Source organism: Phyllostomus hastatus, unplaced genomic scaffold, assembly GCF_019186645.2.
Source record: "Phyllostomus hastatus isolate PE091 unplaced genomic scaffold, TTU_PhHast_1.1 phas_scaffold_1066, whole genome shotgun sequence".
In the NCBI taxonomy this organism is placed as follows: Eukaryota; Metazoa; Chordata; class Mammalia; order Chiroptera; family Phyllostomidae; genus Phyllostomus; species Phyllostomus hastatus.
In genome coordinates, this window is record NW_025334004.1 from 32,115,512 (window position 1) to 32,134,823 (window position 19,312).

The following is a 19,312-nucleotide window of genomic DNA, read 5'->3' on the forward strand; positions in this document are numbered from 1 at the left end:
ATAGCTCACCGAGTCATAAGCAGACGAGGTTCAACGCTTGGCAGTGCGTACTGGCCGGCAGGTACGCACACACTACATATACCTGTATCCGTGTGCAAGTGTTTCCTGAGTATAATACCTTATAACTGAGATCACCTCGGCTTCCGTTGCAGAGTAATCTCCTGTTTCAAAATATCTTCTTTCTGATTCGCTAATTCAGTTTTAGCCCCTGTTAGGTGACACGGTTCCTCTTCACCAGCCCATCCCGCCAGTGTGGACGATGGTGAGGACAGCGTGCCTTTATGGTGCCAATAGAGGGGTTTCACTCCATTCCATAAGGAGTTTCCACTCCAGTCTGCAGCCCGGGTGGCAGTGACGTCCTCCACGGGCAGAAGTCATTTGTTTAAAATGTGTAGCCTGTTGACCCGCCCTTCAGTCGTGAGTTTTATTAGTATTGAACTATTCTTGTTTCTATCACAGTCTATTTAAAGACGCTATATACTGTGGGAGAATACTTTGAAGTTCAGAAACTCTCTAAGGCTCTAATATTATCTGATTTTACTGAGTTTATGGAAATAAGTGTAAAAATTTCTGCTTTACGCTGACTTGTGTTAGCTACCAATGAATCATATGAAAGACTCGTGTATAAAGTACACATTCCTCATTATACCATAAAGTATAATTGTGCATGTAATTTGTGTATAAAGTTTGATTGCATTCTATTTTTATTTTCATAACAAATGGGAATGTGTGTTTAATTTATTGCACTGGCTACGCACCACGTAACTGTTGTGGGTGTGCTGAGACACAAGCGTGCCCTTTCCGTGGGTTCAGCCCATAAATGTCCCCCTCCAGTTGCTGCCGCTGTAAATTCGTAATTGATTTTGTTTTACAGCTAGGTTTCTCCCCCTGCAGTGTGTGCAGTGACAGAAGATACTAGTACTCCATGAACTCAGCCAAACACTCAATTTAAATTTTAGGTTTAATTGTGTTGCTCGGAGCTGGAAAAAGCTAACAGATGACAGTAGTGTAGGTGACCAGCCCATACCGTTTTTAATTCCTTGTAGTTTATTTTTACAGACATTTTAAAGTCATTATGGTCCTTTATAAAATAAGGCATCACAGTATTCCGGAAATCAAATGTGCAAAAATCAACCGTACCTTGGATAGAGGCTGAATCATGGGGCTGAATTCATCTTTAACCAGGAAAAGGGACACAGCCCAGTTCTCAGTGTCACCGCGGAGTTTTTTCTGGGGCGGACTCAGTGAGTTCGGACGAAGGAGTGAACGCTTGTTTTTCCAAGAACCTCAGTTTTAACGGCAGACCCCGATTCGGCCTTTGTCGTGCGTCCCGTGCGGAGCCACGCACTGAAGGAGCGGCACGAGGAGCGCCCACGCCAGCGCAGCGACAGGCCCCGAGACACGTCACCGCCGGGGGGCAGGAAGCCTCGTGCCCTCTGGGGTGTTCGTCTCCCGGGTGCCACGCACTCGGCTGTGCGTGCACTTGTTTCTAGTCACGTCCACCTGTCGGTGGCGGGCACGAGCTTCACCCCCGTTCCCTTGTCCTGTGTCCCGTGTTCCGGTTCTCAGAGTGTCGCTGCACGGCGTCGGCCCACGTGGGGGTCCTTCAGGACTCACCAAGTCATATGCCTGCCTGCTTTTACACCTATGTGTACCTGCCAGGTTCGTCCAGGAGGTGCCCAGCCATGTAATTTGAAGAGTAAAAACATTTATTGAAGAAGATACAGGATAGGAGAGACACTGTGCACAGGACAATGACGCCTCAGTCCCCTTCAAAGCAGGCGCCTTGGGACCGCACCCAGTTCTCCCAGTCTCCATCTGCTGCCCCGTCCTACTTGGCTGAAGCTCATCGGCAGTCTGAAATCTCTCTGCTTTCCAAAGTGATTTTAGTTTCGGGAAAAGCCAGGAGTCAAAGGGCACCAGATCTGGGCTGTAGCGGGGCTGAGTCACCCGGGTGATTTGATGTTTCGCCAAAAATCTCTGCACGAGACGTGATGCATGAGCGGGGGCGTTGTCATGACGAAGCTGCCAATCACCAGCTGCCCATAGCTGCGACCTTCTGAGTCATCCGAATAGTTTCTATGGAGGGATGTTCAAGCCTAATGCAAAATTCGATGTAGATTTATGGCCCTACTCGCTCAGTCACTTTGAATGCAATGGCCACACGGTACACACACTCACTGAACGGCATCTCCCACCCCCACTGACCAGTACAGTGAGGTGGTCATTGTTCACGCATGTGCATTCCAGTCCACGCTCCTTGGCTGCCAGGTGACATCGATGTCGCACAAACTGTTCTCATTATATTAGCAATGGCTGGGCTTTTTCCGGACAGACCTCGTCTCTTGTCTGTCTGTCTGTCTGTCTGTCTATCTATCTATCTCCAGTTCTGTTCTTCTAGTGTTTTCTCGTGTTAGGAAAATATCTCATGGTCGGTATTCAGTGTTTTAACGTTCGCATGATACTTCAGCATCGCACTGTGGCATGGTGGCCTGATGTACCAGACCAAAACCACGAGGCAGCCAGTTCAGCGTGAGCTCCAGGGAAACCGCACGCACACTGAGGAGATGCGCGTCCCGTGCAGTGTCGGGGACCTCCCTGTTTTCCCGTGTTCAGCCGAGGGTCAGGCGGCACCACGCTTCAGTGTTGACCCTCGCGACCCCACAAAACAGCCCTCCGTTCGCACGGCCTCTGGCCGCTGCACATTTATAGGTGTTCGGTGATGCGGCGGACGGCTCCGGGCGTGACGTTTCCGATGTTGAATTACTACCGTCGGTGGCTTGTTCCAAGAAGAATCACCGAGTATTTTTCCCAGACTTTTCAAACGGATTGCTAAATCACTTTAAAAAGGTTATAGCAATCTCTGCTCCCACCAGCGGCGTGCGAGCGCGCCCACCCCTGCACCCTCGCCGGCATTCTCATCGCTTAAATACATCTCTGCTCTTTCGGCAAGCGATGAGCGATCCATCATTTTCATCTTGGATTACTAACGACGTTCACATTTTTTTGTTTATTGGGCATTCTATGTCCTGAATTTTAAATCTTCTGCAGCCGTGCCCTGCCTTCTCTGTCCCCGTTTCGCATCGCTTTGAAGTCTTAAGGAACATGTCTTACTTCCAGTTACTCGGTTTTGCTCAGCCCTGGGGCCGGACCCTGGTCCCCCGGCTCTGGTCCCAGGGGGAATTCCGGGCCCTCCCCCGCCACCAAGCTGCTATCCTACCCGTTGTTTGAAGTAATGGCTTCATTTGACTTCTAAATGTGCTTCAAAGAAATCATTACGAAGCACAGAACGGTGATTTTTTTCTGAGCCTGCAGCATAAACCTTTCTTTTCACCGTTCTCCCCGTTTCTGTTTCTAGGGTGTAACTGGTTTCAAAACAGCCTCCGTCGCTGTCGTGTTCACTGCCCTCGAAAGCCCACCGTGGGTTCGTGGGAGCAGTGAGGTTTCATGTGTTTCTCTCTAAAAATGTTTTCACTATAAAAATACTGAGCACCATGGTTGGACTCCATTCCAGAGGAATGGGGTGGGGTGGGTTGCATTTCTGTGAATTTTATTGGACATGTCACCCCTTTCCTAGTGGGGTTCAAAGCTTCAGGTTAGAAAAGAGCTGAAATTGCAAGACCCATCACTTCTGGAAATTTCCCTTAGGTTAAGTGAATAGCACATTTGTGCCGCCTGGCCTTTCGACCTCTGACCCGCGCCAGGCCCTGTCTCCGTGTCCTCTGCCCCCGGGAGCACCTCCGCGAGCCCCTCCCTGTCCACTGAGGAGCCCTCGGGCGCCCGGCTGGCCGTTTACCAGCTGCCGGGACTTGCGTTATGGAAGTTGCTCCGTTGTCTTTAGGTTTTCACTTCCTGCACCGCGTCAGCTTCCCCACCCTGTGCCGGGCCTGAGGGTTTGGGTTTTCCTCGGCAGTGTGCTCCCCACACTGAGCGTGTCCGAGTCGCCCAGGCTCCTGAAGGGCCGGACCTGCTCATTAACGTCGCTCAGCGCCCACACCCTCGGCGCTCTCCCGGCTGCTCTGAGGTCTCGCCGTTCTACTTTGAACCGGACATGTCCAGGTCAGCACTTCGGGTACATTGCTCCTGATTAGACAGAGCTGGCCTCATGCCCTGGGGACTCTGGTGTGTCAGTCTCCGTTGTTTGGTTCCTGTGACCCGCAGAGGATGAGGGTGCGCCTCTGCCAGGTCGCCGGGGCCCCTGCTGGCCTCTTCGTGCTCCGGAAAGGCTCCTCTCGGGGTGGCGGTGGGGGCGGGGTGGGGCAGAGTCCGGGGCTCAGCTGGCTCTGTCTGCATGGAAGGCGGGCATGGTCTGTGATGGCCTTCCCTCTTCCTCTTCCTCTTCCCACGCTTCCTGTGACTGCAGCCGTGCACGTGAGGGGCCCCCATCCCCTGCGGGCCTCAGCCCCCTCGGAATCGAAGCGTGCAGCTGGCCGTGGGGGAAAGAAATGAGCTCAGCTGCAGAGCACCGCCTTCTTGCCTTCTGCCCATCCGGAGGGGAGCGGCCGCCCATCAGCTCGGGCCCGCCGCCCGTCGGACGGGGCCGGGGGAGGGAGTCGGGTGTGACCAAGGGCCAGGGTCCTGGCGGCCTCCTTGTCACCATGCCACGTGCCGTGTCGTGAAGACTGTGACCCAAAGGGTGGCCCCTGGTAGCACAACGAAGATGCGCAGCTGGCGACTCTGGAACTCAACGGGACGCCCAGTGCTCATCTATCCCAAAAGTTTGTGTTCAGAGACGGGCATTTTGCCACTTCACACTCCGGGGCCGATGGAAGGCGCCGTGTCGCCGCTACCGTGTTGGTTCGGGTTACGTAATGCGCCCTTTGAGGGCCCGTCTGGAAGCCCGCAGGCGCCCTGCAGCTGTGAAAGGACTTGGAACAATATTGGACTTCGACATTCCACTACAGAGAGTGAATTTCGGATTAATACAAAAGACGTTTAGGCATTGAAATCTATTGCTTGTAAAAGTAGAGTTCGTAAAAGAATGCAATGTGGGAACTCAGTTAACAGGGCGAAATTGGGGGCACATCTGGGGGGAGTGTGTCTCATCCTGTAATTTTACCATATTTGTCCTGGCTTCGTGAGAGGCGATGTACGTGCTGTTTCTTAAAAAGCCGTTGATTTAGGGGGAAGTAAGGAAGGGCGAGGAAGCTTTTAAGATGTTGTTAGCCATGACCCCAAAAGCGATACGTTGCGGTCAGTGGCAGCAGGACTGGCCAGCCGCCTGCCCACCAGTCAGACGGACCCCTTCAGTGCACACACACACAGACGTGCACGCACATACGCAGAGTCACAGGTGTGCACACGGGCACACAGGCCTGCGCACACACACGGTCCTGTGCACATGCACACGCCTGCACACACAGAAACACTCGTGCAGTCTTGCACACACAGACACACACACACCTGCACACAGAGACATGCATGCACAGACATGTGCACACTGACACTGACACCGATCTGCACGCGTACACATGCAAAGGTGTGCACACTCGGCCACGCACGTGCCGGCCGCCCCCATCCGCTAACTGCATCAGCCCCTCTTCCAGCCTTGACTCTATGTGTCAGCTTGCTTTCCCTCCTGTTTCCCTCCCCTCCCGGCTCCGTCCGCTGGGAGGGATCCCCATCCCCCACTTCACACGCGACGCGTCTCCCACTCTTCTTGTTAAGAGGACTTGGCCATCATTTACTGAGGCGTCGGGGTGTCGGCCTCCGCAGTGGCCCAGGGGGGCGCAGGCAGGTTTCCGAGGGAGAAACGGCCTCTCTGTGCTGGGGGCGCTGGGGGAAGGGCTCACACACATTTGGCCGGCAACAAAGGCAGCACCTTTTCATGATGTAGGTGGAAGGGATTTCAACCCTGTCTTTGCTTTTTGCATGTGGGACACAGAAATACCTGAAGCCGGTTTCACCGGCCCGGACGACCCTGGGTCAGGAGGCACTTCGCTGAGTGCAGTGGAGAGAAGGAGGGAGGGTGCAAGGGAGACTGGGAGGCTGGCCGGCGGGGTGACGGATGTCGTGGCTTCCCGCCGCCAGCTTCCCGCCCGGACTCCTGGTCGGCAGCAGCTTTTCCTGAGTTTGTTCACACCCCGCCTAATTGTCCTTCCGATTCGTTTACAGGGGAACTTCGTGGCTTGTATGACCGCTATCCTGCGGCAGATGGAGGACTATCATTACGCCCATCTGATCAAGACTTTCGGGAAAATGAGGACCGACGTGGTGGTGAGTGTGACGCTGGCACCTTCCCCTCGGCTGTGTTTCAGGGCCCGCGGTGCAGGCCAGACCCCTGGGTCGACACTTCCGTTCTGGGGATGGTTTCACACGGGCCTGGCCTGCCGTGGGCCGGAGAGGCCGTGTGCCCAGCCCACACTAAGCTGTGTCCACGGTAGGGGCACAGACGTGCAGACTCGCTTCTCGTGGCCAAGAGGGGCGTGACCCCGGGTGCAAACCTGGAGAGACCTCCGTCCTGCCCGGTCGGAATCTCCTCCTGTGCTTCGGGCCCTTGCAGGTGGGGGGGCGGCGCCGTGGAGAGCCTCCCGTTGACCGCTCTGCGAGGGGGCCGGCCTTCCACGGCAGAAGGCGTACGGCCCTTGCGGCCTTAAACCGCTCTGCGTCACCAATGCGCCGTGGACTCGGAAGCTCGTCACACGCACCTGTCCACCTAAGTCCCGAGTGTCCCCAGTAACACCCCTAACACCCCTGGGCAAGAGAATCGTGCTGGCAGGGAGCTGGTCACTCAGGAGCCACCCCCTCCTGCCCCCTGCCATCACACCAGGTGTCCCCCACAAAGCGGTGGCCAGACTTGTGGGCAGAGATGCCATTTCGAGGACGACCTGAAGTCTGGTGTCTGGTGACACGGGCTCTGTGTCCGAGGCCCCTGTCGAATGCAGAGGCTCCCAGGGTCCCCACAACAGGCTGGGTGGCCCTTCCCACCCGTCTTACTGAGGGCTGGGAAGAGGAGACTGCATTTTATGATTTTGTTCTGAAGGGTTACTTGTAAGAAAAAAATTACCTTATTAATTGTCACCACAATGTATTCCTATGGGGTGTTTTTATATTTACGTTTCTAAAGAAAACCAAAATGGGTCTCTACCTTAAAATCACAGAAGCTTTTCTTAAACAAAAGTCAGGAACAGGGATGGGCGTGTATTTGTGTATCTGGGGTCAGTGTGTTTTAAACATGGGCCACTTCGAGTAGGGGTATGCCCATCCATATAATACGTGTCACACTTGGATGGATCTGGTGACCGACATCCTGTTTGGTGTGTGTGCCACGTAAAGCCGCCGCGGAAACCTCCCAGGACCCCTCAGCCCCGCGCCGGTCCGAGCAGAGCTGTGGCCGAACCCGCGTGTGCAGTTCCAGGCTGCATGGCGCCGTTGGCAGAAGGACACCCGGAAATCCCAGGGCTGATCACACGATCAGAACCCACGCCTGCGAAGGGTTAAAGACCTCGGGTCCCCACGAGGAGCTGGCACTCGGGACAGGGGCGCGCAGGGCGACGGGGCAGACCGGTGCTTGGAGAGGGCGGGGCTTTGCCGGCGGGTCCGGAGCCTTCCCTGCCTGCGCAGGGCCGAGGAGCGGCGCTTCCTACAGGCTGTGTCCTGATCTCCCGGGCAGCGTTTTCCCTCCGACACAGCGATTCCGAAAATCAATTATTTGCAGGCAATTGGATCTCCGTAACCAAATGACATTTGTGGTTTGGATATGGCAAATTCACACCGCGAGGATGGCAAACCCTTTTTGTTGCTGTGAGTCTGTCAGAACCCTTGTACAACGGGTTCCCTGCCACTGACCATTCACAGAGAGCGTTTGACGGTCTCCTCCGACGACGACGACCGGCCGCAGAAGGGAAGATGGTTCTGTGTCGCGTCGCTGGAAGGTGGTTCAGGTTCCAGCTGCGAACGGGCCTCGGCCGGGGTCTCCGGCTGCGTCCTTGCGACCCGCGGTGCCTCGGGGTTTCCAGTCCAGCCCTTTCTCGGGTGGCTGAGTCATCCCCGCCCGGAAAGGCCATCGTCACCAACACCGAAGTCACGTGCCGCAGAGCTGTCCCTCTTGGCCTCTGAAGACAGTGAGCGTCTGGGGCGCAGCCCGAGGCCGGGAAACTGACCCGGAAACGAGGGCGAACAGGCGGCTGTGGCTCCGAGCCCTCGCCTCCGGGGGAGGGGTCCCGGGAGCTGGAACCCCTCTGCGCTGCAGCCGCCGCTCTGGGGAGGACGACGGGGTGCTCGTCCTCGGGTGCCCGGGCTCAGAGCCAGGAACGGGAGGGGAGAGCACGTTCAGAAATTCCAGGGCGAGACAGGAGGCGGTGGGGAGGGCTCTGCGCCTTCCAGGGGACGGTGCTGGCTTGCCACTGGTCCCAATTCCCGCCAAGGGGCCCTTAAGAAGTGTCTGTTGAGTGACACACACAAGGACGCTGTAGGCAGAAGGAGTTCTTGCTGGCCAAGGGACGGTAGGATGAAGGACAGTGGAAGGCTGACAGGACTGGCTGCCGCTGGCCCTGTCACCTCCCCTGCGGACTTGTGGGGGGCCACACGCACCCGTGCCGTTTGCCTGCCCCCGTGGCCTCCCCACCCCCACTCTGTCCACTGTGGGTCTTCCGGGAACGCTGCGTCAGGCGGGGCCTCCCGGGTCCCTCTGTCTGCAGCGCCCTCCTGGCCTGGCGCGGCCTCCGTCCCACCCCTTCCGAGAACCGCTCCCGGGCACCGCCCCGGTCCCACCAGGCCCACCCATGCTTTCCCACCTCGTCCACCCCCGCCAGCCTGGACTGGGGGGGCCCGGGGTGCCCTCCGCACCCGGGAAGCGGTGAGTGACAGAGCTCGTCGCTGACTGTCCTGGCCTCGGAGACGCCCTGCTGTGGCGCCCCTGGTCTTAGAGAGCCCTGAGTCCCACGGAGACGGCCACCCGAGGGCGACGTGCGGCCCGGGGAGAGTCCCTCGGGAGTGGGAGGAGGAGCCTTGGGCAGACACCTGTTCTTTCGTGCCTCGTGACCATCTCCTGGTAAAGGAAGCTGTGAACCGGGCTCTGCACGCTGGGCGGGGCGTCCGTGGTTGCGGACTCCTCCCGCGGGGAGCTCAGGACGCAACGCCGACGGTGTCCGCGCGGCAGAGGGCGTGCTGGGGGGCGGCCGGCCAGCGGGCCTGGCTCGCTGGCCCCGCGGTCCGGCGGACCCCTGCACGGCGATGCAGGACCGCTTCCAGCTTACCCAGGCCGCCCGTGCTGCGAAGGAAGGGCCCTGGGAAGTAGCCAGACCACACTGCGTCCGGGGGCCAGGGAGCCTTCTTTGCAAAGGAGGGGACTGTGGAATATTGAGGAAGAGGAGGGAAGAGCCAGCCGGGGCGGGGGGGCGCAGTGAGCACCCCGGGTTCGCCCTGGAGAGGGGCGGTGGCGTCCATGCCTCTGGACCCCGCAGGTGGCACTGAGCAGCTCTGTGCCCTTCACCTGCCAGTCCTCAACGGTGCGTGCCGGTCACTGCTGTTTCTCCTGTCATTGTTTTAAAGTTATTTCTGAGCATTTACTCTTGGAGTAAACTCTTTGGAGAACTGCAGGCACGTGCGGTTGTACAAAGCAACACAGAGAGGTCCGCGTGGCCTTGGCCCACTGTCTCCTAACAGCCGCAGCGTGCAAAAGGATGGCACGTTGGCCACCCCTGCTGTCCGAACCACGGTGTCAGCATCGACGCAGTGGTGGGCCTCGTGGCGGTTCTCCGGTTCTCCTTGCTCTCCGCCCCCTACGTATTCATCACGGACGGCCACCAACATGGGGACGGCCGAAAGGACAGGCCGCACCCCCCGCCCGAGCCCCCAGCTGCAAGCCCCTCACCCGACTGGCTGCCTCGGGGCGTCTCTGTGTCCGCACAGCCCAGCCCCTGAGCGGGTGAGCGGCGGGCCTCCCCCGAGCGGCTCAGCAGACGTCTCTCAAGCCTGAAGACCCCGCCCTCGGCCCTTCCAGAGCCCCAGGAGCCCGCCCTCCTCCCAGACACACCCGTGTGTCCGCACTCCCCAGTTGTCCTCGTCTTTCCGTCGGGGCTTCCCGAAGCAGCGCCCGGTCCGGCCTCGGTCCGGCCTCGGTCACGGCGTTGCTTGTGGCGCCTCTCGTCTCCCTCCTTCCGGAACAAGTCCGTCACCTCGTTTTCCTCCCTCTCAAGACAGCGCGTTTTACGCGTTCGGAAGACACCGCGCTGGCGGTTTTGCAGCCCGTCCCCCGTTCCTGATTTCGGGGTGCTGCCTTGGAACATCTTCCGGAGGGTTGCCCCGTCCTCTGCATGTGCTGGGAACAGGAAGCCGCGTCTAAAAATCGGGCCACCCTTCTGTGAGAGCCCCTCCTGGCTGTGTCCAGCGACGGGCAAAGACACCGAGCCGCCCGCCACTGGCGATGAGGACGGGCCGACCCCTTGGCTGAAAGGAGCAGCTGCCAGTCGTCGCGTCGTGAACGGGCTTGCCCTGCGGCGATGGTCGCGTCCCCTCGGGCGGCGTGCTGGCGTCCACAGGAAGTCGGCAGGTCCTCTGCCCCCGGCGGTCCGCCACCTGACGGGGTCAGCACCCGTGCATGGGGGTCCGTGTCTGAGAGTGACGTAGCGGAGCGGGGACTCCCTGCTCCTGAGAGTCACGTCCCTCCGTCCTGCGAACAACGCTGGGAAGCCTCTGGCCACGCGGGTCACGTGGGAGTTTAGGGAAGTGCGGCCGCCTTGACGAGGTGTGCAGAGGTCCCTCCGGGGGACAGGGAGGGACCAAGAGGGGCAAGAGTGGACATAGGTAGAGGGGCGAGGAGTCCCCTCTGGAAATTGAGGCCAGAGAGGATGACCGTTTCCTCAAGTTGGTGGGGAGAGGCATGGACAGAAGCAGGTGGGTGTGCAGGACACCCTGACGGCTGTTGTCAGGGCAACCCGCTTAGCATGTGGCGCGTGCTCTCAGGGATCAAACCAGGAAATGCAACAGGAGCGGCGTGATGCTGAAGAACGACAACTTCCCCCGAGCCTCTCCTGCTGGCCCCCTCCTCCCGGGTCGACGCGGAGATGCCAGCGCCTTGTGGCTTGTCAGCCGCGTGCGCCGTTCCAGGCGAGTGCGGGGGTGGGGGCCGTGCCCGCGGCCGGGGCGAATTACGCAGCCCGGGGAGGAAGCCTCGCAGAGCCTCCTCTCCCCGCAGTGCGCGGCGTCCCGTTGGTTCGGCAGAGCGCCGCTCCCCACGGCTGAGCCATACTGATGAGGCGCGGGGCCGCGCCGCCCGGGGAAGGAAAAAAAAACACAGGAGCTGGGGGAATCAGCTCCTCTTCCGGAATAATAAACACCAGACCCCGCGTCTCAATTATTAGGCTTTGAGGAGCGATCAGCAAGAAAGCCAGCAATTTCATGCAAATTGAGATGTGACTAAATTACAGCACTCAGCCGGCGAGATATGCAAACTGATCATTAAAATGTGAAACTCTTGACAAAGTGGGGAACTTAAGCGGGGAGCTAGGCACGCGGATAGTGAGCCGGGGCGAGAAGCCCGTGGTTGCGCCGGGGCGCCCGGCGCGCTGCGGCGCGAAGGCCTGGGAGGCAGAGCTGTGCGCGCAGAGTCTGGACTCCAGGCTGGCTTTCCGCCTTGACTGTGCCGGGGGGCCCTCAGGGCTCCTTCACGGGGTGCTGGTCCCAGTTGCTCCCCGCGTGTTTATGTGGGGGGAGGGGCCGGGCGCGGGGACCGAGGTCGCCGAGAAGGCGTCTTCACCCCAGACCGAGCTCGCTGGAGCCATCGCGTCTCACCTGCGCCCCTTGGCAGGAAGTCCTCGGAGCCCCGTGCCGGGAACGGCTTTCTGCGCTATTGAAATTCCGCGCGCCGCCCCGGTCTCCGCAGGCACTGCACCTAATTGTGATGCAGTCGATTACATAAATGAGAGCTGGGTGCTCGTTCTTCTCCGGCGCTCCCGGCCCGCGGCCTCGCTGCTCTGGGGGGGGGGGGGCTCACGGGAGGCGTGCTCCTGCGGGCAGCCGCTCGCGTGGTTCGGGTTAGCTCGGGACGAGAGCCGCGCCGTGGGATTCCAGGCGTTCTCCTCAGTCCAACAGGCGCAGCACGGCAGAGCACCCGGGACACAGGGGCCCCTTTGCCATGCCAGATACAGTCCTGGTGTGGGGGCCGGGTGGGACCGCGGCGTGCCGCCCTGTGCGGGGCAGGGGGCCGCCAGCGAGGCGGCAGAGGCCCAGCCGAGTAGCTCAGGGGGGTGTCCCACCGTAGGGAGAGTCTGGCAGTGCTGGCCTGCACTCCGGGGCTCCGGGCGGTGGGGTCTGTGCCGATGGGCGGGACTTCCTCTTTGAGCCTTTCATTTGCTAAATTCTATGAGAAAAAGGAATGGATGATAAAGCCCCATGTTCAACTGGATAGGGTCTGTAAGCAGGAAGTGTGTGGATACATATTTGTAATGTTTGGGGACTTAATTCTTTTTTTTTAAGATTTTATTTATTTATTTTTAGAGAGAGAAGGGAGGGAGAGAGAGAGAGAGAGAGCGCGCGCTCGAGAGAGAAACATCACTGTGCAGTTGCTGGGGGCCGTGGCCTGCAACCCAGGCATGTGCCCTGACTGGGAATCGAACCTGCGATGCTTTGGTTCGCAGCCCACGCTCAATCCACTGAGCTACGCCAGCCAGGGACTTAATTCTCTATGAATATTAGAAAGACAGGCCCAGGGCCTGTCTTTGTTTGGAAAGGCATCCTGGGGAAAGTTCTCCGAGGCGGGAGGGGCCCCGGCAGACCGGAAGGCGGGAGTCACCCACCGCACTCGCGGGACGCGTCCTCATCACCGCTCCAGAAGCTCCCACTGAGCTGACCAAAGCAGGGTCCTCCATCGTCTAGGCATCCGGGGGCAGGGTTGGTTTCCCCCTTGTCCTCGGTGGGCTGTCCCAACGTGTGGTTTCGTTTCAGGACTTCCTGATGGAAACATTCATCATGTTCAAGAACCTCATCGGGAAGAACGTGTACCCGTCTGACTGGGTGATCATGAACATGATGCAGAACAAGTGAGTACGGCGAGCCCCGCGCTGCCCCGGGCCGCGCCGGGGAGGGACGGGGTGCGGCGGTGTCGCCGGTGACCGCGGACTCTCCCCAAAGGACACGTGCCCCCCCTCTGTCAGGCACGTAGTTTCTTGGACAAACAGGCCTGGCCATTGGGTGGTCTCTCACGCCGGGTGTGGGGTCTGGCACTGAAAACGTGGGCTCTGCCCCCTGGAGGAAGGCGAACCTGAACATGACCCCCCCGAGCCCTTGTTCAGAGCTCCCGCGCGCCCCCACCCACTGGCCGTCCAGCTTGAACCACACATGTGTGCTGGCCCGAGCGACCCCGGGCTCCCTGCTAGGTTTCCGGAAGGGGTTTGCATTTCCCACAGTTCAGCTTCAAAGGACTCGCGAGCGTTTTCCTCACAGTTATTAAATATTAAACCGGTGTTTGTCATCTCCCTGGGAGGGCTGCTGGGGGATTTCCCAGCCGCCGGCTTTTTTCATTTCCGCGGGCGCCAGCGCCGATCGCCGTGTTCTGAGCCACCTGCAGTTTCAAGAAGAAATTGCTGTTTGCCTCTCGCTTCCTCCTTTCTCACCGCACTTGTGCCGGAGGTCACCGGAGAGCCGCGGGCGGTCAGGGTACGAGAAGTGACGGGGAGAGGGGGCTGTGCGCGTCTTCTGTCTGTTCCCACAGTGACAACCCCATTGCAGAACGGCAGCACCGGGCCACGACCAGGAGGTGACGCCGACACAGTCCCCGGACCTCACGCACTGTCCCCGGTTTTACACGTGTTGCTCGTTCTCGGACCCGTCACGGAGAGGCCCCGGGCCGTTTCCGTCCCCCTGCGGGCCCCTCACCGCCCACTTAGAACTGGCCCTCCTGTCCCCGCCGCCTCACCCTCCCCGACCCCTGGCGACCGCTCGTTTCACCCTCATCTGTGCAGCTGTGCCGTTTTGCACGTGTGCTGTCGGGAATCATGCAGCCTGTCGGGGGGTTGGCCTCTGTCACTCCGTGAGATTCCCTGCAGGGTCAGTGGGGTCGTTGGACGGAAGGCTCGCTCCCTTCGTGGCCGAGCCGTGTCCCCTGGCGCGGCTGTCCCGCAGGCGAGTCAGCCATTGTCCTGTCGGAGGAGCCTGCACTATCGCTGTCTGGGGGTTGTTACCGGTGACGCCGCAGCGAGCACTCGGGTGCAGGTTTTGTGCGAACCGACGCCTCCGTTCCCTGGCCCACAGGCCCCGGGTGCCGTGCTGGGGGGCACGTCCAGCTCTGTCAGGAACTGCCGGGCGGTGGCTGTGCCCTCATGCTCCCCCCCACTAGCCACGCCCCAGTCTCCCTGTGTCCTCGCCACATTCACTGTTGTCACTTGTCATCTTCGCCGTTGTGGCCGACGTGCCGCGCATCCCCTTGTACTTCTCATGGGCCCCCCCCTCGTGCCTTTGCCTCTGTTAGTGCCCCCGTCCCCCCTTGGGGGGGCGTGTAGCCACAGGGCCCTTGCCTTTGCCTTTCCCGGCGACGCTGCGCTCCGGGCGGCAGGGGCGCAGTCCACCTCCCTGTCCCAGCGCGCGACAGCGTCCTCAGCAGCCTCCGTCGGGGTGCAGCCGGGGTGCAACCGGGGTGCAGCCGGGGTGAGCACTGCCCACCTCGCACCACGCCTCGGCGTGGCAGAAGCCTCCGTGCACACCCGTCAGGCGACAGCTGAGGACCGAGAGTGCCGAGGCCAGGAGACTGGGCTCACAGCGGCAGGTGCAGCCCCGCCTGGGGACCAGAGTGGGGGTCCTGGCCTCGGGGACCCCCACTGTGGGGGGGTCCCCCTGTGGGGGGGACTCGAGATTATTCATGTGGCTCCCTCTCAGCGTCGGAGTCCTCACCTGGAAAGTGGGGACTTAAAGTAAAGCACAGGCGTGCTCTTCCCGTCCCTGCCCGGGCTGCCCTGTGCGGGGCGGGGGGGGGCATTCCCAGCTGCCCTGGAGAGCTGCCCTGTTGGTGCCGGTTTGCTTCGTTTTCTTCAGGGCGGGTCCTTTATTTTTGATCTTTATTGCACCTATTGGAGTGACACTGGCCAATAAAATTGTAGGTTTCGGGCGTACAGTTCTGTGATGCAGCAGCTGCTCAGTGAACTGTGTGTTTGCCCCCCGAGTCGAGTCTCCTTCTGTCCACACTTCCCTCCGGGCACCTCTGCAGGCCCGGCCGTGCGACAGGGCCGCAGGCCTGCGTCCCAGCCGCAGGGAGGGAAAGGGAGCCACCGGGGAGAAGCCCGGCGCGCTGGCCCTCGGGGAAGGGGGGTGAGGGGCACGCCTGCGTCGGTGGTGACGGGACGGGGGGGGGTCAGGAGCAGGAAGACCGTCCCGCTCTTGTCCAGAGCGGGCATCGGCCGCAGCCCATGAGGCTCCCCGGCACGGCCCATACTCCGAGCGTTAGATGCCTGCTGCGGGGTGTCCCGGGCTGTTCACGAAGCGTCCACGGGACGGCCTCATCGAGAGCCCCTGAGGCCTCCGCCGACAGAGTTGCCTCCATCAGAGCTCCCTGTGGACGAGTGGTGTGTGCCGCGTGTGGGTGTACGCGTGTGTGTGTGTGTGCTTATGTGCATGCATGTGTGTGCACGCCTGCATGTGATGCCTGCATATGTAGTGTGTGTGCATGCGTGTGTTGGTAGTAAGCCAAGGCTCAGTTATTTGCAGAGATTCTGCCTCAGACAGGTCTGTGTGGTTGTCACACTCTGGGGGTCCCACTCAGTCTGCGGGGGACCAGTTCCCAAGTGCACGTGACTAGCCACAGAGAATGCCACAGAGGTGGCAGGCCGACAGTGACCAAGGGTTGGGCGTGGTCACCGTCATTCCTGCCCCCGCGTCTCACTGCGCAGTATCTGTTCCTGGCGGCCGATTCGGTTGGTGTTGGGGAAGCCTATTCCCTCCACGCGGCCGGCTGGTTCAGCCTGAGGAACTACCTCGAGACGCGCGATCGTCCGGTTTCCTGTGCAAGCCCTGCGTGAGGGCCGGCTCCGGGGGCAGCCCTCCTCCCCCCTCCACCTCCCGCTAACGTGCCCGCCTGCTCTCCGGCGTGTCTGCGTCCTCGGGCGGAGGCCGCGTTCCCACCGGCGAGCTTTCCTCGTCCCAGGCCCCGCCGGGCGACTGCCACGTCCGGCCCCGCGCGGAACGCCCCCCGCAGCGCCCCGCCATGGCTGCTGCTCTGCGTCCGCCCACAGATGGGGAAGCTGAGGCATGTAAAGGTTTGGTCCCTCGCCAGAGACACACCGCTGGGAATGGGGGGCCGGCCCTTACCCCAGGCCGTCCCCCGAGAGCCCGCGTGCCGACCTCGCCCCGGGAGCTCCCGCGTGACTCGCGCCCCCGAAGACAACGTGCGCGTGTCTTTTTGTGTCTCGCTGTCCTCAGAGCGCTTTGCCAGGGGGCCCGCTGCGTTCCCGGGTGAACGGTACGCGCGGAAGTCAGAGCGGGCCCGCTTAGCTGCCTCTGTCTCTGGGCGCGCACCGCCCCTTCCCGGGGGGCCCTGCCGTGAACCCCTGCGGGGGCAGGGTCTCGGGAGAACCGTGGTCAGGAACCTCCCCTGGAAACCACATAGGCGCCGCGTGACATGGTTTCTATGGCGTTCTCTCTCCGCCTTTTTTTTTTTTTTCCCTAGCCTGATACCGTTAGTTCCCCGGCCTTCACTGCTCCACCACCACCACCCCCCCGCACACTCCGCAGACATCCTGGGTCCTGGCCTCGGTTGAGATTTCCAGAAGCTTCCGGAGCCTGCCCTTCCGTTTTCTCAGCACAGCTGGACGTGCCGTGTCACCCCCGCGGCCCAGAAATGGACAGAATGGGCCCCTGCGGTCCCGTAGATGTCGGTGTGCTCGCGGCACACGCCGTCCCCTGCTTGGTCCCCGGCGCTGTGGAACGTAACTAACAACGGCGCCCGTTAGTGTTGGCGAACAACTTGTAGTCGAGAATCGGAGTTTCGGGGCGTGACGAACATCGCAAAGGGCACTCCCTCCTGCAGCTGCTCCTTCAAGAGAGGGGCTGACCGGCGACGGCCTGGCGCCACAGCTCTGCCCCGGGACATGGTGCTCCGGGTGGCGGGGCGGCATTCCCGAGGAGCACGTGCCTTGAGAGTTGAGTGTGCCCGAGCCTTCGCTCCCGGAAGAGCCGTCTGACCCGCCTGGAGGGAGGCCATGCTGAGCTTCCGTTCAGGATCTCTCGGGTTGTGTTGGGACCGGGGACCTTCCCAGTGAGCGCGCCCGGGCCTCCCCCGGCCTCGAACTCACAGCAGCTCTGTGTTCCGGACGTCTGCTCTGCTGTGGCTGCCCACCCCAGGTCTCTGTGGGTGCCAACGGGAGCCTGACCGCGTGGTTGAGTCTCTGGGTCTCTCTTCTGGGGTCAGGGCTGACGCTCACCCCAGCAGGGTGTCTGCACAGCAGCTGTCCCTGCCGAGAACGGCAAGGCATCGGCATGACCTCGCAGGACGTGAGTCAGGTGGTGCCACGGACTTCGTTTTTCGCCGTGAAGAAGCGTGTCTTATTAACTAACCGCTGTGACGCCACGTGGGAAAGGCGTCTCCACCGCGGGCGGGGGAGGGAGAGGGGCCGCACGGAGGGTGACGTTCGGGTGTTTGGAATTAGACTTTCCGGTTCACACCGGCTGCATCACGCAGAGCGACACCTCTGCGGCGCTTGTCAACCCTTCGCACTTGCGACAGGACTCTGAAACATGGAGCTCCCAGGGTCCGCCGGCCATAGGCCGCGCTGTCTGTGTCCTCCCGTCCCAGGGGGACACAGAGGTGAGACCAGCACCGTGACTTCCTCAGAGCTGGCCCAGTTGGCGGCGGCGATCACCGGGCCTTTCCAGGGGCGTCTCTCTCTTCCGGCAGATGGTGCGTCTCTCCTCCGAAGGTTTCCTCCACGGCCGGCGGGCGGGGGCCTGCAGGGCGCTGTGATTATCGTGTGTGGCTGGCACCCGCCCTGTCATCGGGACGCGGTGTGTGTGATGAGCAGGGGTGGACGGACCGTGCGTGTTCAGTGGAACTTGGAGAGCCACGGAGACGGCGTGAAGCTTCCTGGGAGCCAGGGGACGTGACGGGGCCCGGACGCCGGAGCGCAGGGGACGCGCAGCGGGTCGGCGAGTCCTCACTGGGCGGGAGCGAAAATCGTTGCGGTTTGTCAGCCCGACGATAATTGATGGTGCAGACCCGACACTTGGGGCCAAAGGCTCCCGTAGTTGAGGAGTCCCTCCAGGCCGCACCTGCTGCCCACGGGGGAGGGAGGAGACTGCTGTTTCGATCCCGGGTGCTTCGGGAGGCACGAGCAGCCTGTCGTCCGAGCCGGGGCCGTGGTTGCCGTCGCACGTGTCAGGCAGAGCGGCTCGTCGGGCGCCGACCTGCCCAGCGCAGGCGTGTCGGCTGTGGGCCGTCTGAATCCCGGAGGCCGCCCACGGGAACCTGTCGCCTGATGTCACTGTGCCTAGCGTCCCATCAGTCAATCTTCCGTTAGTCCTTTCAGACTCTGAACCGCCACCCCCGTTCGACACTGGCGACGCCATGTCGCTACTTGTTCCACGTGCCCAGGGGCTGCGGCCTGCTCGTCTTTGCTCACGGCACGGGGAGATAGTGGAGAACGTTCCAGAAGGGCGGCTGCTGGGGCTGCATCCTGGCCCTTCTTGGACCACAGGTTCGGCTCCTTTCCCGTCCCTTCCTCCCCTGTCGCCCGCGGTTCAGGCGCCTTGGACCAGCAGTGTGTGCTCTCCTCGGTCCGTCGGTGTTTCCAGCCCCTCCCGTGCCCGGGACGCCCTCCACGCGCACAGTCCTGTGCGGCTCCTCTCCGCTGCCGAGTGTCCCGTGCTCTTCCTTCCTCAGCTCCGTGATTTCTCTCCTCTCCGCCGCGGTGCGCACCCCTGCGCGGCGTTTACCGGACCTGGAGTTCAGCTTGTGAGCTCACTAGTATGGCTGCCGGCACCGCCTCAGTGCGCACTCGGGGTGGGAGCAGGCCGGGAGCCTTGGGGAGGGGCTGCCCCTTCGAGAGGCCGGGCCCCGTGGGGATAAACCGCAGCGGTGCCGCAGGAGCAGATCTGCAGGGTCGGCTCTGTCCAGGGACAGCGCCGTTCGGTTTCGCTGCCGTGGGAGGACGTGAATCTCCGCCAGGATGGGGCCTCTGGCTCGGGTCCGAGATGCGCCATTCGCCTCAGGACGGGAGAGGAGGCGGCGGGGGTCCCCGCTGGCTGGGGACCAGCCCCAAGGGCCAGGCCCCCCCCCCCCAACACAGCCTGAAGACGATGGTTTCTCCCAGCCCCAGGCTCACGCCAGGGAAACACTTCCCCGTGCTGGGCGCGCAGCCGAAGCCTCGGGACACGTGGAGAGCACGGGGCC

The 19,312-nt window shown here is 61.3% G+C and overlaps 1 protein-coding gene across 2 annotated transcripts in view; it reads left to right on the top strand.

The window, feature by feature from the left end:
• Positions 1 to 19,312, top strand: part of DOCK1 (dedicator of cytokinesis 1) — a 345,843-nt gene that overhangs the window by 218,354 nt on the left and 108,177 nt on the right. For both annotated transcript variants that reach the window (XM_045853767.1, XM_045853768.1), the window contains exons 28-29: positions 6,115 to 6,216; positions 12,886 to 12,980. In XM_045853767.1, coding sequence (XP_045709723.1) covers positions 6,115 to 6,216; positions 12,886 to 12,980 — 197 coding nt within the window. The remainder of the gene's footprint in view (positions 1 to 6,114; positions 6,217 to 12,885; positions 12,981 to 19,312) is intronic.